This window comes from Sceloporus occidentalis, unplaced genomic scaffold, assembly GCF_023333645.1.
Source record: "Sceloporus occidentalis isolate IW3139 unplaced genomic scaffold, rSceOcc1.0.p SCAF_70, whole genome shotgun sequence".
Taxonomy (NCBI): Eukaryota; Metazoa; Chordata; class Lepidosauria; order Squamata; family Phrynosomatidae; genus Sceloporus; species Sceloporus occidentalis.
Window position 1 is genome coordinate 3958623 of NW_028317050.1, and position 24935 is coordinate 3983557.

At 41.8% G+C, this 24935-nt stretch overlaps 1 protein-coding gene across 1 annotated transcript in view; it reads left to right on the forward strand.

Annotated features, from left to right (window-relative positions):
* The window catches only part of LOC149286350 (myosin-10-like), a 222921-nt gene that overhangs the window by 135216 nt on the left and 62770 nt on the right, over positions 1 to 24935 (forward strand). Inside the window, exons 20-21 of the mRNA XM_089494253.1 lie at positions 19144 to 19252; positions 20492 to 20623. Of these exons, the coding sequence (XP_089350379.1) occupies positions 19144 to 19252; positions 20492 to 20623 (241 nt within the window). The remainder of the gene's footprint in view (positions 1 to 19143; positions 19253 to 20491; positions 20624 to 24935) is intronic.

The following is a 24935-nucleotide window of genomic DNA, read 5'->3' on the forward strand; positions in this document are numbered from 1 at the left end:
AGTGATACCCGACATGCATGGGTTTGTCGGGTTGTTTCAGATTTAAAATGCCACATTTGGGAAGTGCGCTTTTTTTCTCCATTTTGGTCAGTCTGTACCTAGGTCTTTGAGCTAGGCCACTCTAATTTACCCCATCAGCCATTTTTTTTATATATTAGACACCCCTTGGGTATTTGAAGTGCTTTTATTTTAACTCTTTGTTGAGATTTTTGAGAAATTTTAGCACTTGCTCAAAATAATAAACTTTATTTTTTAATTTTATTTTATTTTTTTAATACTTTTTTTATATTTTTTTTACACATTTTGCTGGTACTGGATGGTTCATCTAGTGACATCACTGCATAATTATTTTTAAATGTTAGCACATTTTTTTAAATTTTTTTTTTCCATTTTTTATTTATTTTATTTTTTTTTAATATTTTACTAATCACATAGTGATTAGAAAGGTGGGCTCCATTGACTTGCATGGTTGAATGCAGTACCTGTATTCAACCAGCAAGTGGAGCCAGTTCTCTAGAGGGTCTGGAGACCCTCTAGCGAACTTTTTCGTCTTTATTGTTTTATTTCCCGGGCCGCCGCCATCTTGCTTGATGGCGAAGATCACCGGCAGCGGCGGCTGTGACAGTGGCATCAATGTATAATATGCACCGTATGATACAGAACTGAAATATGCATGACCGAGGACCTGTGAAATAACACTTTATAGGAAGCGTAACAATTGAAGCTTGACAGGGCCCTAAAATGAACAGCATGCCAGAGTCAACAGTATCATGTCACGCAAAGACAGATAACAGGAGACATAACATGAGAACAGAAACAGAAATAAAAAACAAATAGAAAATACACTGCACAGTCCCTGCTTGTTTGTGAAGCATCCTGCATACCGGTTTCCTCATCCCATCTCCTGACATAATAACTGAGCCACCATGGAACCCGCAGGATTGCCTGATACCACTACTGCTCTTACACTGCAGTTGGCTAACTTCCAACAGACGCTTCAAGAGATACAAGCTGATCAGCATCATTTAAGACAACACGTGCATCACTTACAAATGCAACAGAGCGCACCTGCCAAACCAGCTCCAGCTACTCCGCCTTCCGTAGCACCCCTAGTTGTTGGGGCGCCACAGCCCTAGAACCTCAGGTACTCCTACCGTAACGGTTCACAGGTGACCGAAGGAAGTATCGTGCTTTCATCACATCCTGTCAGATCCTCTCTCATTTGAAACCCCAGACTTACGCTACCGACTATATCAAGGTGCATACGGTGATATCTCTACAGTTTGATGAACTCCAACTATGTGCACACCATCTGTTACATTGCAATAGCCCACTGGCTTTCCTTTTGTGAAGCTCTAAACACACTCTATGAGGATCCATACAGGGTCTCCTCAGCAACCACCACGTTATGAGTTTTGAAGCAAGGTCGACGGCCGGTGGAGGAGTACGTCATGGAATTCAGACGCCTGGAGACGAGAAAGGCGATCTGAACGCCAAGCGACTAGTTCCAGCCGGACACCTGTATGCACCCACTCCAGTGTCCCATCTCCTCCTCCTGTGGAACAACCTATGCAAATAGGTATAGCTTGAGGACCACTCTTGACCGCTGAAAAAGAACGTCGTAGAGCCTTGAACCTCTGCGTGTATTGTGGCAGACCAGGCCACACGTACAAGGACTGTAGAACCCATACCCGCTATTCCCAGGGTAAGCAACCAACCATCTTGCTTCACACCAACTCGGTAAGACACCCCTACCTATCACCCAATCTGTCTATTTCTGTGTTATTGCAGTGGACTAAAGGAACAGCCCGTCTCACAGCCATGGTGGACTCAGGAGCCAGTGGGAAGTTCATAGACGTTGAGACACTTCAAAACCTGACCATCCCTACGTGTACTAAGAAGAATCCGATTGCCATCCAACTCGTGGACTGAAGCCCCATTGTCAGAGAGAGCGTTCCTCCGATCCTCAAAATAAGGACTGGTCACATCGAGACCATACGATTCGACGTCGTCCCCTCTCATTTTAGGCCTACTGTGGCTCAGGAGACATAATCCTTCCATCAACTGGGAGACCGGTGTGCTTCAGTTTTTATCTTTTCACTGTACTAATCACTGTCTTAGGACCGAATCAATCTGCCTCACACAGACCACTTCGCCCCAAGAGATCCCCCTTCCATATCGACAATATAAAGATGTCTTTGAAAAGAAAAGTGCAATAAACTTCCCCCTTCCAGACCGTATGATTGCCCTATTGATCTTCTACCCGGTGCTGCCATCCCCTTTGGCCGTATATATCCTTTCTCTGAACCAGAACCAGAATACATAGAAGACAATCTTGCTAAAGGCTTCATACGTCCTTCTACTTCCCCTGCTGGAGCTGGGATCTTCTTCGTACATAAAAAAGATGGGGGATTGCGCCCCTGTGTCAACTACCGGGAGCTAAACAACATCATGGTAAAAAAATGATACCCTTTGCCGTTAATTCCAGAACTGTTAGAACACGTACACTCTGCCAAAATCTTCACCAAACTGGATTTACGTGGAGCATACAACCTGGTAAGAATATGGAAGGACGATGAATGGAAGACGGCATTTCGGTTTTGTTACGGTCATTTTGAATACCTTGTTATGCCATTCAGTCTCTGCAATGCCCCAGCCACCTTCCATCACTTAGTTAACGAAATTTTTCACGATATTTTAGATAATTTCATCATAGTGTACTTGAATGACATATTCATATTCTCTCCATCGTTGGAGGAGCATCGCGAACATGTGTGCCAGGTACTGACCCATTTAAGAAAACACGGACTCTACGTCAAATTGGAGAAGTGTGTATTTGAAATCCAGACTATTGAACTCCTGGGATATATCCTGTCTCCAACCAGCATTGAGATGGACCCTAGAAAGGTTACAGCAATTCGCAACTGGCCACTTCCTACAGATCGAAAAGGCGTACAGCGATTCGTCTGCTTCACAAATTTTTTGTGTAAATTCATACACAACTTTTCACAGATCATACAACCCATCACCACCCTCACTTCCAAGTAAGAGACATTCAGTTGGACCAAAGCGGCCCAAAAGGCCTTTGACTACTTAGTTACATAGTTATATAGGCTGAAAAAAGACATGCGTCCATCAAGTTCAGCCTTTCCTATATCTGTTAATTTGTTGCTGTTGATCCAAAAGGCAAAACCCCCCCAGTTTGGCTCTTTCCAATTTTGCACTAACCAGGGGAAAAAAATCCTTCTTGACCCCAAATTGGCAGTCAGATTTCTCCTTGGATCAATCAGCTGTTTCCCCATAATTAAAGATTATATCCCTGAATATTATGTTTTTCCAAGTATTCATCCGGTTGCTGTTTAAATATCTGTACAGACTCCGATAAAACTACCTCTGCAGACAAAGAATTCCACATCCTTATTGTCCTTACTGTAAAAAACCTTTCCTCTACCTTAGACTAAATCTCCTTTCTTCCAGTCTAAAAGCGTGACCAGGTGCCCTATGCATAGTCCAGTTTATGAAGAGATTTCCACACAATGGTTTATATTGGCCCCGAATATATTTATATAATGCTATTATATCCCCTCTGAGGTGCCGTTTTTCTAAACAGATTTACATTTGTTAACCTTTCTTCATAACTAAAGTGCTCCATTCCTTTTATTAATTTTGTAGCCCGCTTCTTACTTAAAAAAATAAATTCGCCTCTGTTCCCATCCTCCAATTACCAGTACCACTTAAACCATACACACTCAAAGTTGATGTCTCCGACACCACTGTAGGTGCCATTTTCTCACAGAGACAAGACTCTGACAATCAACTCCACCCTGTTGCCTTTTTCTCCAGAACCCTCACACTGGCAATAAAGCTTGTGCTGGAGGAATGGCAACATCTTCTCGAAGGTGCACTTCACTCTATCACCGCCTGATCATGAGAATCTGGGTATCTGCATTCGGCCAGACGTCTACAACCCCGCTTGGCAAGGTGGTCCCTCTTTTTTACCTGGTTTCCACTTCATATTCCCTACCATCCAGGGTCACGTAACATCAAGGCAGATTCATTATCCCGGATATATGAACCTACCGCGTAATCCCCCTCGGATCAGGACATGATCCTCTCCCCTAACCATTTTCTAGCCGTAACCCACTCAGTATGGGACTCTGTGCGTCAAGATTCCAGAAAGACCACTCCCCCTGATATTCCTGGATTGCGGTATCAACACAGTTATAATTTCCATAACGGACTTGTCTATATTCCACCCGAGGACCGCCTTTGAATACTGCAATCGTTCCACGACACACCTGCTGCAGGTCATGGTGGCATAAAACAGACCCTTGACTTGATTCAACGCTCCTTCTGGTGGCCTGAAGTGAAGAAAGATGTCGCATCCTTCGTGCATGCCCTGTGCCCGCTCCAAAGATGTTAATAAAAGACCCGATGGCCTCCTGTAACCCCTTTCCGGTTCCCTTAAAACCCTGGACTGACATCTCGGTGGATTTCATTACTGACTTACCTCCTTCCAATAGCCAGTCTACGGTAATGGTGGTGGTAGACCGCTTCACTAAGATGGCGCACTTTCTCCCCATCGATCATCTCCCTTCTGCTATCGAGATAGCCACTCTGTTCATATGAGAAATATTTTGCCTCCACAGCTTACCAACAAATATAGTTTTAGACCGCGGCTCACAATTTACCTCTCGCTTCTGGAGGGCCTTCTCTGAACAACTTCACATACAGCGGTCTCTATCCACGGCGTTTCACCCCCAGAGCAACGGCCAGACTGAACGCACCAATCAGACATTAGAACAGTACTTACATTGCTTCACCACATACCTACAGGATGATTGGGACAGCTACTTACTTTTGGCTGAATTTGCCTACAATAATTACATCCACAGCTCGATCAACATGTCCCCCTTTTATGCCAACTACAGGTACCATCCTTCATTGCTCCCAGGCTCCCCTATTCCATGCACTGTTCCCTCAGTATCCGAACACGTTGGCAAGCTTACAAGAACATACGATGTTCTTCGTGAGACACTATTGAGGACTCGGCAACAACACAAATACTTTGCTGATCAACGCCGTACCGACGCTCCAGGTGATAAGGTCTGGCTGTCAACCAGACACTTTCGACTCAACTGTCCTACAAAGAAACTGGGACCAAAATACATAGGACCTTTTCGTATTGTCTGTCTCATATCTCCTTTGGCTGTGGAACTCGAGTTACCCAGCACTATGACAATCCATCCTGTTTTTTTACGTTTCTCTCCTGAAACCATGGACTGCGAACCTTTATCCTAATCAATGCCCCAGTCCTCCTGCTCCAATTCTATCCAATGATGTTGAGGAATACGAAGACGAGGAGATATTGGACTCTCAATGACCACCGCTTACAATACCTAATCCGTTGGAGGGGGTATGACCCCGAAGAAGATACCTGGGACCCAGCTAATGAAGTCCATGCTCCTGATCTCATCTCGGCTTTTCACCTTCGCCATCCTGACCGTCCTGGACCCTCTAGAGTCGGAAGGCTTCCCCTCAGGAGAGGGTACTGTCGGGGTCCACAGCAAAGACCCTGACAGAGCTACTCACCCGAGTACCCGCTAACTGCCACTACCAGCTCCCACGCAGCTGCGGTGGAATCTATGAGCGGAGAAGGAGGGGTACACGTGCCGACGATGCCACGCACGGGGGCGGGGCGACCCCTGGCGGTAGATTTAAAAACCAGCACTATTGCTCAGTAATTGTGCCTGACAGAGCTATTCTATGTTTGTGATTGCTACTTATCGTGACACAAAATTAGGCCGGTTAATTCAGACTAATCTTGATGTTTCTTCTTTGCAGAAAGATTTAGACAGAGTTTGGGACTGGGCGTGCAAGTGGCAGATGAGGTTCAATATAGAGAAATGCAAAGTTATGCATTATGGTAAAAATAATAAAAATGCGACCTATTCTTTAAATGGAATATCCTTGGGGGAAACTACCAGTGAGAAGGATTTAGGAATAATGGTTGACAACAGACTTGACAACAGTGCGCAATGCCAGCAAGCAGCTGTGAGGGCCAATAAGGTTTTGGCATGCATAAAAAGAGGTATTGATTCAAGGGAGGAGGATATCATCTTGCCTCTTTACAGATCATTGGTAAGACCTCACCTTGAATATGCGGTACAATTCTGGGCACCGGTCCTCAAAAAGGACATTATGGAATTAGAAAAAGTGGAAAGGAGGGCTACGAAATTAATAAGGGGATTGGGTGATACTAGATATGAAGAGAGACTAAAAAAGTTAAAATTATATACGCTAGAAAAACGGCGTCTCAGAGGGGATATAATAACATTATATAAATATATGCAGGGCCAATATAAAGAGCTCTTCAGTGACCTGTTCATTAACAGAAATATACAAAGAACAAGAGGTCACCCTCTGAGACTGGAAGAGCGCAGGTTTCATAGATGACAAAGGAAGGGATTCTTTACAGTGAGGACAATAAAGGTATGGAATTCACTTCCAAGGGAGGTGGTGTTATCCAATACATTAGATACCTTCAAAAGGGACCTCGATATTTTCCTAGAAAGGCATGACATACAGGGATATAAATAGAATGACATTAATATTTAAGAGCTTCTTGATCCAAGGAGAAATCCGATTGCCTCTTGGAGTCAAGAAGGAATTTTTCCCCCTGATGGCAGAATTCGAAGCAGCTTAATTAGGGTTTTTTGCCTTCTTTTGGATCAAGAATAGGAAGGTTAGGTATAAGGGTTGAACTTGATGGACTTAGGTCTTTTTTCAACCTTACAAACTATGAGATCTGATTCCTGTTACCGACCCCTGGCTATTGATTACTGGACTAAGTTGCTCTCCCCAATCCTGCTCCCTCTACCGTGACCTGCTTTGTTTTCGGTATCAGACACCGCTGCATTTAGCTGATCGGTCCCTGCCTGTTTGTGAAGCATCCTGCATACCGGGTTCCTCCCATCTCCTGACATATTGTTAATTTATATAATACATATGGAAGCTTTATATAGATGGACTCTTCCCTTTAGGTAGAGACAACTTGCTGCCTTAATAGGAGGTGGTGCTGCCTGGTGGTACAGTGTTGTCATCGCACTCAATCCTCAGATATGAAGAGGGTTTGGCACTCATCCAGTTAAAAGATGAAGATGTCACACAAACAAGAGAAAATAAAATCAATAGATATTTTAATTCATAAAATGAAGTATAAAATTTCCGCTTACATAAAAGATTCAGTCCATAAGCGTCCGTTTTAATGGCTCAGACCTGCTCTCAGCAATGTCCTCTGATATTAGCAGTACCAGGATTGTTGCTTCCTCTTTTGCAAAGTCTCTCTTAAAGCCGAAGGAACACTGTTCAGGACGCGCATGCGCACTACTCATTTCGCTGTAGACAGCTTCTTCAAGGTGCATTAGGCGAGTAGTAACTTCTGTATATTCCTCCATTTTGCTTCAAATCAGTGCATGCTAATTAGTCCACTTGTGGCAGGCCTGAGAACTTGTACCTATGTTGTGGTGCTTTCATTAGTACAGTGTTATTGCAAGGGGTGGGGAGGGCAATGTATTCTAGAGTAGGATGTATGTGCTTGTGAAAAAAAAAGAAAAATCCCTTTCCTTGGGGTGTTGAACCCACCAATAGGATATCCTTATGTAACAAAATCTTGCAAATCTTGCATATTATAGCGATTTATAGTTACTCCAAATGGGAGACTTTTATCTAGGTTAGTATCGGAGGCACAGTTGAAGTCTCCTCCAAAAAAGTAATATGTCTTTCTTTCTTTATTTGATCAACTTTATCACGTGATCGGGCATTTTAAAAGTACCGGCTTTTTGTCAGCACAGTCATGCATATTAAAAATAACCAACACATTGAATTGAATTCCCATGAGGCTCAGCCAGACATACTACTTCCATGATGCTGGCTGAGCATCATGGGAAGTGCACTTAATAGTAGATAAAGCTTCAGATGTTAGCTGTGAATTACAATTCCCATGATGCTCAGCCAACCAGGTGTCCACCATGACTAGGCATCATGGGCGTTGTAATTCACAACTAACACCTGTCACATCATGTGCTGTTAACTACAGTTCACATGAGGCTCAGTGATATCTGAAAGTGAAAGTGTGAAAACCAGTATAAGGAGAGATAGATAAACTATAATAAAATGTATGACTTTCCTTTTTTTCGTGTGCCGGAAACACAGCTGCAGCCCTTAGAGACACTCTCCAGGTGTCGAATCATACAAACAAAAAACCGCTAGGGGGCGCTTGTGTATCAGGTTTCATTTGTGTAGGGAACAGAAAACATAAGAAGAAAAAAAACTAATAGTGTAGTATTAAAGGTGAATATTTCTCAGTATGAAATTTCCAAATTTTACACTCACAATCTATATGAGTTGATCTGGGTTCAATCGAAACAAGTCTCGGAGTCCATATGTCGGGTGTATGCAAGAATACATAAACATCAAAAACCCATGGGGTAACAACGTTTTGAATTGAAAAACGCCAATGTGGAGATGCACTTACACTTAGGTTGGTAAATAAATGCCTGCAGTTCCTGGTTACCGTCTGTGGGCAGTCACCTCCTTCCTCAATGCTGGATGTCTTTGAAATTCTGGATTTCTTTGCAGCTCAAACTCAGAGGGTGCTTTATATATATCAGGAAATGACTATAGTCATAGACTATAGTGTTTTTATTCTGGGTCCATGCCAGGGTTAAAATGAGACTAAATTTGCATGATATACTACGAGCATTATTTGCTGTTTATCATGCAAATGTAGTCTCATTTTAACCCTGGCATGGACCCAGAATAAAAATACTATTTTTACTACAATACCTCTGGTGTTGCAGTCTATAGTCATTTCCTGATATATATATAAAGCATAGTAGGGGGGCATGCTGTACATCCTAAAGGGCTTTACTGAATGCATATTTATGACATACAGGTACGTCTATAGGGGACTGAAGGGGTTAAGGAAATGGTAAAATAGTATTTTAACTTTTTTGGTATCTATTATGCAGTTGGTCCTGCTTTTGACAGTGTATGTTATATACCAGGGGTGTCCAAGTTTTTTCTGCAGTGGGCCACTTCATCAGAATTGTGTACGTGCGAGGACCGCACTCATTTTTCACTGAGAGAAAATATGGCCTTTAATAAAATATATGCAGATTAAAATAAAGTAAATGACACAAAACCTTTACTTTTCCTCTCACTGATTTCTGGGATTTCTGGGCCTACAAATTCAGGATTCTGGATAAGTAAAAATAAAATAGTTCTATTTATTTTAGGGATGCACTAAAATGAAAATTCTGGACCAAAACCGAAAATTCAGGGTTCACTTAGCCGAAACTGAAAATTGTACAAAAAAATTATATATTATGATTGTTAACAGCAATCTCAGGCAAACCCAGATTCCATCATGTACTGGTTGGCTGGGCATTGTATTTTTATTAAAAGTAATACACCACAATTGGACAAAAAAAATCAACAATTTGACTTGGCATGATAGGAGTGTGATTGCTGTTAGCAGATTGCTGTTAGCTGTTAGCAATCACACTCCTATCATCCCAAATCAGCCAATATGTGCTGGTACAGGGTGGCTGTAAGTGCAGACCCCATACTGCTGGCAGCATCAATACACAAAGGGGGCAGCTAGCCAGGTTTCAGCATGTACTGGCTGACTTGGCGTGATAGGAGTGTGATTGCTAACAGCAATCACAGTCCCATCATGCCTAGGTTCCAGCACTTACACATTCATGCTATCACACACACACACTCATTCATTCACAGATTCATTCCCTCAATCAGACATAGTCATTCACACAACCTACCCCACCCCCTTACCTGCTCTACAGCTCTCGATGCCGCTCACAGATTTCAGCAGGGGGCGCGGCCTCCCTCGTTCTCCCCACAGAGGAAGCAGGACTGGAGCAGAGAATAGACCCTCCCACAAGTAAGCAGCAGGGCTCTTGTGATCCTGGCTGCCGATCTCATGCGGGCCGCACCTCGAGGTTCCGCGGGCCGCATTTGGCCGCCCCTGTTATATACAAACAGAAATTTGGAAAACCAATAGCAATTTTAATGTCTCCCCCTTAATTCATAATGCACCTTACTTCTTGAGTGCATCATTGATTAAGGGGTGCCTAAAAAGGCTATAAAGTGGGGGGGGCTGCAATACAATGCTGGTACTTTATAGCCTTTTTAAGGTTTCCCCCATAATTCATAATGCACCCAATTTATAGATATGCCACTCTGCCCCCCTCATATGCCACTCTGCCCCCTCAAATGCCACGCTGCCCCCCCAGACTTACCGATGCATCCCCAGACTTGCCCCCCATGCTCCAGACTCCCTGGTGTCTAGTGGGGGCAGGCGGTGGATGCCTGCGCGATGCGCGTAGACAACCTCTGCTGCTGCCTGGATAGCAGGCCTACATGAAAAACCAAATGAAATGGAAAAAAAAAACACCTGCCTGGCACCTGGAACTGTATCCTTGAGCTAAACCCCGATTATATAATCTATAATCGGGCCAATACGGTATATCTATTTGCTTCTCCCTACTTAATACTATCTACCTCCATTTCAGTATTGACTTCAGTGTCCTGAGGATTTAATATATCTTTAAAATTATATATTAAACCTTTATAAGATACTATATTAAAATATGTTTGTATTTCTCCTCCTTGCTTATGTTTTTCCTTGCCACTTTCATATTTGGTCTCTAACAGAACGGACAGTTATGTCTCTGGCAGAGTTTTTGTTAACCTCCTTATCCTGTAATAAATCTCCATGGGGAGTAATCCAAGGATTTATAAGGAAGTGGAATAAATCCATCAAATAAGATTCCAATTTGTCCTGTGTAATCTCCTCTGAGATCCCTCTGATTCGTATATTCTTCCTCCATGCTCTATCTTCTAAATGTGTAATCTTATCTTCCAAAGATTTTATTTTTGTTTCCATTGTTTGATTCAGCTTGTAGAGTGTTGAATTCCTCTTGTATTTTTGATATAGCTTTACTTTGAAAGAGTACATTTTCTGATATTGTTTGAATTTCTTTCTTTAGTTCCAATGTATTGGTTTCCATATCTTTCTTGATCTTGTCATAGAGGTTTGTCAATAAATCAGGTAAAGACTGTTGTATTAGAGGATTCATGTTCCTCTTCATGTGAACTATCCAGAGGTTTCATCTGCATTGAATCCCTGCGGTCTATGTGCCAGGATTCCCTTTGATTGGACTGTGGGGTCTCCAAATCTTTGGTAGGGTAGTAAGTATTAATTGGCTTGTTCTTTTCCAAATTTTAGGAGGCATGTTGTTTCAATAAATGAATGAATATATAAATAAATGGATATATAAATAAGTACATTCCCCTCTTACTTTAGATTCTTCTCTTTAGTGCCCTCTTTGTCATCCAGTATGACCTAAGTGTCCTTTATTGCAGACACTTTATATATAAGAGTGAGGAGTATTACTCTGGGCTCCTTATCTCCTCTGATTTTTCTTTGTCGGCTATTATGATCGCACTGGCTACATAATTGGAGACTTAACATGTTAGTCCAATAAAAAAGGTATCACCGCATAGTCTGCAATACTCTGTTTTTTTTACATCCTGTCTACTGGACTAATACGGCTAAAACTGTTAGAATATTCTTTGTCTTGAATATCTAAGCTTCTCCAGTGATCAAACAGCAATCAAGACCACAGCTTCTATGTCTTATTAATCAGGTTTATTCGATAACAAATTATCAATTCATACAATACCGATGCTAGAACAAATGTTGATAAAAGGTACTGTAGGCTAAATATCTTGGTGAGATGAAGGTAAGAGCGTGGAAAGAGACCTTGTCCTTGTAGTCATGCCAATTTATACCCCTTTACATTTGGTTAGGGTATACGTAAAGGAATCCTATTGGAACAGTCATATGATACACCGGCATTCCACAGAAGACCCTCTAAACTACGTCACTTAATTGATACCATATGTTCCTAGCACTCAAGTTGCATTCAGGCCTAAAATGTGCAGAACAAAATAAAAGTATAACAATGATTTCTTACACTTCCCCCTGTTTATGGTTATGTACCATAAATAAATGTTTGCTGTCCATTCATACAACATTCGTATCACATTCGTATCACATTCAGTGAGTGCAGGAAGATATGTAATTGATAATATTATAAAAAAGAATCTGTGGAAGACTGATTAAAGTTTCCCTTAATATCATCTCTCCTTGCTTTATCTTTTCTCGAATAGTTAAATACGATTTTCTTATTCTACATAATAAACATATTTGAAAAATAATACATATAAAAGACACAAATAAAACAATAATAAATGGATGTAACAAAACATTGGTGATAGCGGAGCCAACAGATGATTTTGCCATAATTTCTGTTGACTTAGGAAAGTTTTTCCACCAAGATGTACCTGAGACTATTGACCATTCATGTTCTATGTTTTCAATACAATACAGACCTTTCGATAATATTTCTGTATGCGTACATTTAGGAAACATTGCTTTAATCAATTCCCCATTAGACATTACCTGTACACATACTCTACCTTTCTCTATAGGCGTTACAAGATCATTAGATGTTTTCACACTTTGAATTGTACCTGAACATGAGCTCTGGTTATGAAAACATGAATGATATATAGTTTCAGCTTGATGAGGCAAACAAATAATTTTTGACACAAAATGTAAACATGCAGACAAGTCTAACTGTTCAGGTTCTGACATATCTGTGGAAAAAACAAAATTTAGTCCAACTAAATAAATGTTTAGGCCCTATCATAACATTTAACCTCACATTACTTTGTCTAGTAATGTTAATTCTAATGTTACAAACTAATAAGTACCCTTTCATTACACCAAAACACACATGACCATTGAAATCATCAATTTCTCTTTTCTTCTTAATTATGTCTGGGAACCCTTGAGTATTGTTAAATTTGCTATAAATTGGTTGTCAAATCTAGATCTTCTTGACGCTGTAGATCTTCCTTAAAACTGTCAATCATCAGTATGGTCACCGTCAGAACTGCTAGAAACAAAAAGCATTATCTCTTCTTGAATGTCAGGTATCTTTGCCATGATGGACTTTTTAATGATTTGCATTGTCCATTCGACTCTTATATAAAACCTAAAAAACACAACAGATATGCAGCATCAAAATCTTAGCTGATACAACACCTTTATTATTGTAGCACCTCACTATAAAACATGATGTAATGTTCTAATATGATTCTTAAGAAATTGTTTAAATTGATTAACATTAAAGACTGCATCATTTTATCAAAAAACCAAATAGCAAATGATAACACATGAATTTGGATCATGAGATGAATTTAAGAATATGGACAATAGTAAATAATTAATACCTCAATTGATTACGGAAAAACATATTTGATCAATACAATACATAGTAATCCTTTTTAGTCATGACGCAAAACCCTGTTCTCATGAACTAAATTAAGGTTTTGAATCAACCTGAGAAGCAAGAAAGGAAATATCCCTAACTTGTAATTCTGCAAATGATGGACTCTATGTAGTTGCAGTTTAACAGATACAACATATAACATTACAGAATCAAACAAAACACAAAACTTTAACATATAACACATCTGATGTTGTTCATATATTTTTTGTTATAAATAAATTAACTTATTCAAAACATCTTCATAGAAGACAGAGTGCAGGGATACAGTACGAATTAGAGTTAATTGCTATACTAGCTCCGTGTATACTGAATCAACATATATCTACGTATTATAACTCTCACAACACTTACAACAAACATATTCCTGTGTAGTTCCAGTATTCAGTAAATTTTCTTTATTAACTTCAATCTCCCTGATTTGCCTAATCATTGGAGTGTAAAGTAAATCTCTTTGAGGTGTTACAGCCCTGTTAGTATATACATTTGGATCTGAACTGTAAGCAAATCCATTTGATTTTCTTTGTTCTTTTAATTTTTTATTATAGAGAAATTTGCGACATTGTCTTTTAAAATGTCCTAGTTTCTTGCAATAGAAACAGTGAAAAGACTCTTTATTCCAAAACCCGTGTCCCCTGGGATCCCGCATCTGGGTATGTTTAAATTCCTGAGGGGGAGAAGGGGGGTGAATTAAATGTGATCTCTCCTTTCTACCTATATCCTTGCTATTAACCATGTTAACTACAGACACATTCATTTTAACCCCTTCATGTCTGCATTCTCTCCTGATTTTATCAATAAATGCAGCAGCATCCTCAAGTGTTTGCATATCGGAAGCAATTGCTATGCTAGTAGGATCCAGGTAGTTAAACTTTTTAACAAAAACTTGAATCATAGAGACAGGACATTCATCATCAGAAATGTTAAAAACGAATCTGTAAGCCTGCTCAAATTTTAACAAGAAAGAAAATGGATCCTCTGAAATTGTAGGTTTCAGATTTTCTAGTATATCAATTGTTGGATTGGTATTTCCAGTTGTAAACTTAATCAACTGCTGGAGTCTATCCTTATCTGTTCCATGAATTATTTCATCATTCTCCACTATAGGAGAACTTATTGGAGCTACTAATCTTCTACTCATGTATGTAGGTAACCAAATCTTAAACAAAATATTTTTTTCTTTATTAGACAAGTTATGTTTGTTTGTATTGGATTCAAATACATCTGCATTACCAAATGCATCCAAATTAGAATTATACGGCGGTATTTCTTTAAGTAATTTCATTAACTCACTTTGTATTTGTAATTTTAATTTTGCTGCTTTATTTCTAAGCTTCTTCCTTTGCAGTTCCTGTTCTGAACTGACCTCTGGTTCATCCTCTACATTTTCTGGAATTAAGATGTGTCTTTGTCTATCTCCCCTTGTAATTACACAAACTTGTTTCAAATCTTTCTGCAATTTTGTAATTAACAAATTCTTAATTTCTAAGCAATCCGACAAATCAGAAATCTCTTCAGTTAATAAATCACATTTAGGACATTCCTTTTCTATTGCACACACATTGTGCATCTCATTTTTAACCATGTCACTACTCTGTGAATTACTTTGACTAACATCATTATTAGTTAGATTAACACCACCATCAAGTAATGTATTAAAAATCTTAATCATTTTCATTACATTCCTCAACTTTTGTTTCTCCTTATTCACAGAAAATATCTTTTTGTCTATCTTCTTATTTGCATCTTCACATTGACGCCATAAATCATGCCATAAAGCTGAATCACTAGCCGTATAAGGAACAAATGTAAATTCAAGTTTACTTGCGGAAGACAAAGTATTAATAAAATCCATACTTACCGTAGATCAGTTTGCAACTGCAAACGTGCAGTAAAGGCTCGCCGTAGAAAACTGACTAAAGACTGGCTGGCTCGTCAATTTGTTAGAATATTCTTTGTCTTGAATATCTAAGCTTCTCCAGTGATCAAACAGCAATCAAGACCACAGCTTCTATGTCTTCTTAATCAGGTTTTTTCGATAACAAATTATCAATTCATACAATACCGATGCTGGAACAAATGTTGATAAAAGGTACTGTAGGCTAAATATCTTGGTGAGATGAAGGTGAGAGCATGGAAAGAGACCTTGTCCTTGTAGTCATGCCAATTTATACCCCTTTACATTTGGTTAGGGTATACGTAAAGGAATCATATTGGAACAGTCATATGATACACCGGCATCCCACAGAAGACCCTCTAAACTACGTCACTTAATTGATACCATATGTTCCTAGCACTCAAGTTGCATTCAGGCCTAAAATGTGCAGAACAAAATAAAAGTATAAAAATGATTTCTTACAAAAACCATTTACATATATACATATTACATACATGTGTGTCCTCTCCTTTTAGCTCTCCTGTGTCTGCTGTTATGATCTGAATGTTGATTCTGCAATTTTATAGCTGGTACAAGCACACCGTTTTCAAAGCTTTGCACCTGGGAATCCCCCAGTGGTATTATATGTTCAGATCTAGTTAATGGCGGGAAGTAATAATCTTTGTGTAAAAAAGTAAAGGAAAAAATAGCATTCTTTGTGCTTTAGGAATTTCCTTATGCTAATTTTCTGAAATTCAGAAGTCCATATATATCACATCTCTTATGGCAAATGATTATATAGCAGAAAAATTAAAACTAGAGAGAGTCTTTATGTATCATACCTCTTATAGCATATATATGTGACAAATTAGGAGGAAAAGAGAAATCAATAAATGTAAATAAGATTTCTACTTATCTGTGTTTGTCAAGCAGAGTTTGGCCAGAGTACCTTTTTGTAGGATGTTTTCTGTGATTCCCCATCGGGTATATCACTTGTCTTATGAGAGCTGCGCCAAACTGCATCTCCTTCTCTGATGTACGTGTCCTCACATTGCTGCGAGGTGAAAAACAATGGAGGAAAGTGTCCTCCTCTGATGTTTCTCGAGGCGAGTGGTCGATGTCACGGTTAACCTGAGACGGTTTCATAAGTATCTCAACCCACAGTTTAAGCAGCAGCGCGTGGAACAGAAGGGAAAATTTAGCTCGTATTCTCGGATGGTAGGGAGACTTGCTATCGTACCATGCGGATCACCACACCCCCGGCTTCGTGTGGCCTTTCGCTATGTCATCGCACCCCCCGTTTAATTGTGTTTAAAAATGTTCATGTTTTTCCAACCTGTATCTGAAAATTCAGAGAAAAAATATGAAAAATAAGTTATTAAAAGGTATTTGTGCAAAATTTTTTGAGCATTGTTTTTGATATAGTAGAATCGGCTTAATCTCGAGATTATAACGAGATCAGTTGGAAAGAGCACGATGAGGTGCTACAATGGTTTTAAGAAAATAAATGAAAAAACATATTACTTAAGAACAATTGTCCAAACTGTGTTTATGTAAAAGAAGAGATTTACATAAACAGCCCCTAATGCATGGGCGTAGGAACCGGGGGGATGGGGGGGCAGATCCCCCCCCAGTAACTCATGCGGCGGGGACCGATAATTAAGAAATCCCCCCCAGGGCCGTAGGAACCCCCCAATAGAAACGCCGCAAATGCGGGCCGCGAGACCTCTTACGCGGTCCGCACCTCGAGCCCTGCTACTTACCTGTGGGAGGGTCTTCTGTACTGCACAGAGGAACCGGAACCCAGCAGAGTTCACTTGACATTACATCACATCCTGCTTCCTCTGTGCAGTACCAGAGAACGCAGAGGGAGGCCGCGCCCTCTGCTGAAGCCTGTGAGTGGCATCAAGGAGCTGCAGTGCAGGTAAGGGGGTGGGAAGGGTGTTTCAATGAGTATGCGTGATTGAGGGAATGAATCTGTGAATGAATGAGTATATGAATGAATGAGTGTGTGTGTGTGATAGAATGGATGTGTAAGTGCTGGAACCTAGGCATGATTGGACTGTGATTGATGTTAGCAATCACACTCCTATCATGCCAAGTCAGCCAGTACATGCTGAAACATAGCTAGCTGCCCCTCTTGTGTATTGATGCTGCCAGCAGTATGAGGTCTGCACATCACTTACAGTCACCGTGTACCAGCATGTACTGGCTGACTTGGCATGATAGGAGTGTGATTGCTAACAGCAATCACAGTCCCATCATGCCTAGGTTACAGCATTTACTGGTTGGATGTGTAAGTGCTGGAACCTAGGCAAGATGGGACTGTGATTGCTGTTAGCAATCACACTCCTATCATGCCAAGTCAGCCAGTACATGCTGAAACATAGCTAGCTGCCCCTCTTGTGTATTGATGCTGCCAGCAGTATGGGGTCTGCACATCACTTACAGCCACCCTGTACCAGCATGACTTGGCATGATAGGAGTGTGATTGCTAACAGCAATCACAGTCCCATCATGCCTAGGTTACAGCATTTACTGGTTGGATATGTAAGTGCTGGAACCTAGGCATGATGGGACTGTGATTGCTGTTAGCAATCACACTCCTATCATGCCAAGTCAGCCAGTACATGCTGAAACCTAGCTAGCTGTCCCCCTTGTGTATTGATGCTGCCAGCAGTATGGGGTCTGCACATCACTTACAGCCACCCTGTACCAGCATGTACTGGCTGCCTGGGTATGATAGGAGTGTGATTGCTGTTAGCAATCACACTCCTATCATGCCAAGTCATATTGCTATTTTTTTTTGTCCAATTGTGGTGTGTTACCTACTTTTATTAAAAATGTGAGTTTTTATTATTATTTTTAAAGGTGGGGGGTCATTTTTGGTTTTGGCTAAGTGAACCGTGAATGTTTTGGTCCAGAATTTTCATTTTGGTGCATCCCTAGAATAAATAGAACTATTTCATTTTTAATTATCCTGAGTCCTGAATTTGTAGTCACAAAACTTTCTAGGCCCAGAAATCAGTCAGAGGAAAAGTAAACGTTTTGTGTCATTTACTTTATTTTAATCTGCATATTTTATTAAAGGACATATTTTCTCGCAGTGAAAAATGAGTGCGGCCTGCGCACGTATACAATTCTGATGAAGTGGCCCACTGCAGAAAAAACTTGGACACCCCTGGGGTAGCTAGTGAGAAGGGGGGGTAGGGAGAGGGTAGCTAGTAAGAAGGGGGGGTAGGGAGAGGGTAGCTAGTGTGAAGGGGGTGGTAGGGAGAGGGTAGCTAGTGAGAAGGGGGCGATAGGGAGAGGGTAGCTAGTGAGAAGGGAGGGTAGGGAGAGGGTAGCTAGTGAGAAGGGGGGGTAGGGAGAGGGGTAGATAGTAAGAAAGTGTGAGAGGGGGGAGAGGGGGTAGATAGTGTGAGAAAGTGGGGATCTGATGGGGGAAAATGCTGTCCCCCCCAGATTTTTAGGGGTTCCTACGCCCATGCCCTCATGACCTACCGCCATGCCCCGTATCCTCTCTGCTTAGTGCTACAATGGTGCATCATATCGTGGCACTCCACCTCAGAAGGAAGTGTGGTACTGCTGTAGCTTTCCTATCATTTGCATGTATGGCACTTTCTGTTATGTTTTTGATGTCTTCACATTTTGAAGATCTACAAGACATTCTTCTGATACAATAACATTTTTGTACAACATTTTCTCTCTGATTTTGTGTTTGACATATTGGTAGGATATTTGGTTTGGTATTTTACACGATTACTATTACTTTTTGTAAAGCAATCTTATTTATTTTTGTCTATGTATGTTCTAATATTCCAGGGCATTCTTTAAGAAACAACAGCAGATGAGTGCACTTAAGGTGGTACAACGAAACTGTGCAGCTTACCTGAAACTGAGACACTGGCAGTGGTGGAGACTGTTTACTAAGGTTGAGTTTTGTAGACTGCTCTATTTTGTATGTGGCTATATATATATATATATACCGTATTGGCTCGGATATAGGCCGCCCCCGTATATAGGCCGCACCCTAAAAGTTTGGTGCTTTTTTAAAGAAAAAGTTTTTTTCTTTAAAAAAGCACCAAAAAAAATGCTGCCACTCTGTCTCCCCCCCCGAGATATGCTGCCACTGTCCTCCTCCCCCCTCGAGATATGCTGCCACTGTCCCCCCCCCCGAGATATGCTGCCACTGTCCTCCTCCCCCCTCGAGATATGCTGCCACTCTGCCCCCCCCGACTTACCAGAGGAGACTCCCGGGTGTCTTGCGGGGCCGGCGGGGGACATCTACGCAATACGCGTACACAACTTCCGGTGCCGGCACTCAGCTGATGTGCCGGCACCGGAAGTTGTATAAGCGTATTGCGTAGATGTCCCCCGCCGGCCCCGCAAGACACCCGGGAGTCTCCTCTGGTAAGTCTTGGGGGCAGAGGTAAAACGCATCGTGCGGACGGTCACCGGCTGCGGCGATGCGGGTAAACAACCTCCGCAGCCGGTGACCATCCGCACGATGCGCTTAGACAACCTCCCGTGCCGGCACCCCCCCCGTGGAAAGTGCTGGCAGGGGAGGCTGTCTAAGCGTATCGGGGAGTAGGATGCAGGTCCCCTGCACCGCTGCGGGGGATCTGTATCCTAACCCTGCCCGGCGCCCGGGACTGCATGTCCCGGGCGTCGGGCGCTAGACCCCGAATATAGGCCGCACCCCCACTTTAAAGACTTAAAGTGGGGGGAAAAAGTGCGGCCTATATTCGAGCCAATACGGTATATATATATTAACTGTAAACATTTTTAAAATGTCTAGTTTGTGAGAATTTTTACTTGGCAGACACTGGCTTTCCTCTCCTGTTTTTGACTGTCAAAAAATGATAAAATAAAAGTTTACAATCTGTAATCTTTTTGGAGGGTGTAGCAAAGCTGCCACATAATAAATAATGATCACTGAGCAGTTATTGTGACTGCATATGAGTGTCATACTACTGAAATCAGCTTCTCAGAGTTGTTGATAGTAAGACCAAACTTACTTGCACAATGCAGGTAAGACACTTTTTGAAACTGCTTTTCAGTTTTGTAGAATTACTTTAAAGAACAAACATTTTAATACCAAAAAGCTTCCTGATTCCTTAATTAAAAGACTTGTGTACAAGATTATATTTTGTCTCTCTGTACTTTGCAGGTCAAGCCATTACTGCAAGTAACCCGTCAAGATGAGGTAATGCAGGCAAAAGTAGTAGAGCTGCAGAAAGTTAAAGAAAATCAAGTGAAGGCTGAGATGGAACTAAATGACCTGGGTCAAAAATATCAGCAGGTAAGGGCATATCAGAAAAAATGTGGAATTTCATGTTTTTCCATTTTAACACTCAAAGCAAATTAACAAACTAATATCAACAATAAAAAAGACATACAGTAAGGTGCATATCATCAACTATACCATCATCATTATTATTATAATGAGCAAGTCTCTAATGTGACCCTAATGAGCCTGTCCTAAAAGTGTTGTATTTGCTACTGAACACAGGAGGGGATCTTACTGTATATATATTTTGATTATACAACTGTAAGGTGTTTTAATTATCATTCACAGTGGTGTTTTTTTCAATTTACTTTAGTCAGGTCTAGGGGAGGTAAGACAAAAGATTTTATGCTCTAAAATTGTTAGCTGACAGACAATACCTTTTGTCAATAAACTAGTTTAGATCCTGAAATAACTGAATACCAAAACATGCTCTTAACCCAATGACGACAATTGACTGTCTGGGCACGTCGCACAAAAAATTCACTTCACAATAGACGTGCCAGGACCATCCTGGATTTAAATGGGTGTAGAAAGCGATCTACGTTCATTTTCTGCACCCAAACAGTGTTGATGTAATGCCTCGATGTAGACTAGGAGCGGCCAACGTGCGGGCTGGCCCCTGGGAAAGCCGGTACATAGAGATGCTATTGCGGCTGCCTCCGCTGGCCGCTTAATGATTTTAAAGTGGCTGGTGTGCAGGCACTATGCCGCCCAGTGCCTTAATGAGGCTCTTCGTCCCGCCCCTCTGAAGAGGCGACGTGATGCTCAAGGGGGCGGGCTCACACAGAAGAGTTGCTCGTGACGGGGAGAAGAGCATGTCTGAGGTGAGCAGTCTGCAGGGGGAGAAGCCAGCATAAAAAGTAAGTATTTAAAAAAAATGCAGTGGAAGGGGACCCATATTCAATGGCAGCTGCCTTGGGGCAACAATTTAATAATACAAAAGGGGGGCGGCTGAGGGTTAAAAGCACATACACATGGGGCCATACACAAGGGTGTGGGGGGAGTACATAAATACTAAAGAGGGGCCTGTCTGGGGCATCTATACACAAGGGGGCAAACACACAAACAAGAAACCAGTGTGGAAAGCATTTTTATGCTTTGTATAGCTTAACCCATCTTGATGCAGGTGTTGGTGTGGCAGAGCCTGTCCTGGTGTGTGTGTGTGGGTGTCAGTGTGGCAAAGCCTGTCCTGGTGTGTGTGTCTGGATGTCAGTGTGGCTGAGCCAGTACTGGTGTGTGTCTGGGTGTCGATGTGGCAGAGCCTGTCCTGGTGTGTGTGTTTGGGTGTTGGTGTGGCAGAGCCTGTCCGGGTGTGTGTGTTTGGTGTCGGTGTAGCAGAGCCTGTACTGGTGTGTTTTGGTGTCGTTGTTGCAGAGCTTGTCCTGGTGTGTGTTTTTGGGTGTCGATGTGGCAGAGCCTGTCCTGGTGTGTGTATGTTTGGTGTCAGTGTGGCAGAGCCTCTCCTGGTGTGTGAGTGTGTTTGGGTGTCGGTGTGGCAGAGCTTCTCCTGGTGTGTGTGTTTGGTGTTCGTGTGGTAGAGCCTGTCCTGGTGTGTGTTTGTTTGGGTGTCGGTGTGGCAGAGCCTGTCCTGGTGTGTGTGTGTGTGTGTGTTTGGGTGTCGGTGTGGCAGAGCCTGCCCTGGTGTGTGTGTTTGGGTGTCGGTGGGGCAGAGCCTGTCCTGGAGTGTTTGGTGTCAGTGCGGCAGAGCCTGTCCTGGGGGGGTGTGTGTTTGGGTGTCGGTGTGGCAAAGCCTGTCCTGGTTTGTGTGTCGGTGGGGCAGAGCCTGTACTAGTTACATAGCCTTAGATTAAATCTCCTTTCTTCCAGTATAAAGGCATGACCACGTGTCCTATACATAGTCCTGTTTATGAATAGATTTCCACACAATGGTTTGTATTGGCCCCAAATATATTTATATAATGCTATCATATCCCCTCTGGGGCGCAGTTTTTCTAAACTAAACAGATTTAAATTAATTGACCTTTCTTCATAACTAAAGTGTTCCATTCCTTTTATTAATTTTGTAGCCCGCCTCTGCACTTTTTCTAGTGCTATAATATCCTTCTTTAGAATAGGTGCCCAAAATTGCACAGCATATTCAAGGTGTGGTCTTACCATTGATTTATAAAGGGGCAAAATTATATTTTTATCCCTTGAATTGATGCCCCTTTGTATACATGGCAATACCTTACTTGCCTTCCCAACTGCTGACTGACATTGCACATTGTTTCCCAGTTTGTTGTCTATAACAATTCCCAAATCCTTCTCATTTGTTGTTAACCCTAATTCACTACCATTTAGGGTGTAAATTGCTTGTGCATTCCTTACCCGAAGTGCATAACTTTCCATTTATCTACATTAAATTTCATCTGCCATTTGTCAGCCCAGCCCCCCAGCCTATCTAAATCCCTCTGCAGCAAAGTAATATCCTGCTCACATTGTATTACTTTACAGAGTTTAGTGTCATCTGCAAACACGAAAACATGACTTTCAACGCCTATTGCAATGTCATTTATATATATGTTTAATAAAATGGGTCCCAGGAGAGAACCCTGAGGAACACCACTTATCACTTCTGTCTATTTGATTTATTTCCATAAAATGGCCACCAAAATCCTCAGCACCAGGCCTATGATGCTCTTAATCTGGCCCTGCCTCCAGTGTGTGTCAGACATCTTAAATCCAGTTTGTACCCACAGTGTGCTCCCTATAAGAAAAAAGTTTTACTAGTAAATATTAATTCACATGTAAACTATTTTTTCATATTTAATGAAAACTATGATTGATAAAAATGCATTTTTTGTTTTTATTTCCTTTTATTTGCCAATCTGCCCCCCCATAAATGCCTTATACCACCTTATATGCCACTCTGCCCCAGAAATGCCTTATACCCCCCCTATATGCCATTCTACCCCCAGAAATGCCTTTTAACCCCCTATATGCCACTCTGCCCCCCAGATATGCCTTATCCACCTCTATATGCCACTCTGCCTCCCTGATATTCCTTTTAGCCCCCTATATGCCAGTCATCCTCCCGGATATTCCTTTTAACCCCCTATATGCCTTTTAACCCCTTATATGCCTCTCTACCTCCCTGTTATGCCTTTTAATCCCCTATATACCACTCTTCCTCCCTGATATTCTTTTTAACCCCCTATATGCCACACTGCCTCCAGAAAGCCCTTATACCCACCATATGCCACTCTTACCCTCCCCCGACTTACCAGTGCTTCTCTAGAATTCTCCTTGCGCTGCAGATTCCTTGGTGCTGCCGGTACTTCCGCCGGGGCTTCTATGAATGAGCACCGGAAGGTCATGTGACGCCGGCGCTCCATCATAGAAGCCCAGACAGAAGTGCTGGCAGCAGCGGAGGTTATCTGCATGTATTGCACAGACCTCCACCGGCTGCCAGGGAGGAGGATCCAGGTCCCCTGCAGCGCTGCGGGGGATCTGGATCTTAGTCTTGTAGTGAGACCTCTGTTTGAAAAAAACGTCTTAGAATCGAGCAAATATGGTGTGTATATATATATATATATATATATATATATATATAAATTATTTTTAATGAGTGGTATCCCTGTACTCAGGAGATGTTGCTGAACACATATGTGTTGTGTGGTAGTGACATATTGTAACTACGAGGTACTTTCCTCCCGTCCGCCCGAACTGCCGTTCCTCCGAAGTCCCTCAATGCCAGCAGCTGCCGGCAGGATTCTGCGATGCCGACCCCATTGTCTCTGGCTCTGTCAGGCGCGCACGCCCCCGTGTGGCTAAAGTCGGCTGTGCGGAATCGCGCATCCTCCAAGATCCGTACAGCCTCTACAGGGACTGCTCACTTATGCATTCCAAGCCTCCTTTTCATCCTGGGCGGGACATTCAATTTAGAATGACTGTTTAAACCTGGCTGTTATACTAGATCAGTGCCTGTGATAGTGCCTTGTGCATTTTGGCTGTGCTTTAATATATCTCCCATGATTTGGCTTTTACCCTGGCTTGTATTGACGTTCCTGTCTGTCTCCTTTGATACCATGCGTGGGAAAAATACACACAAAAAATACTGCAAACTTTGACAAAGGCTAGTGTTTAAAATGTGTGCATGGAAAGAGTTAAAATACCAGCATTTAAAATACCCTTGGGTGTCTAGTTTTTAAAAATATATGGTTTCATTGGGCACATGGAATTGGCCAGGCCCAAATAAGCAATGGGCACAGGATCACCAAATGTCTAGGTCCAACATTGAATAATGCACATGCCCCAAATGCGGCCATTTCCCCCCAAAACCCATGCATGGGTGGTATCACTTTACTCAGGAGATGTTGTGCGA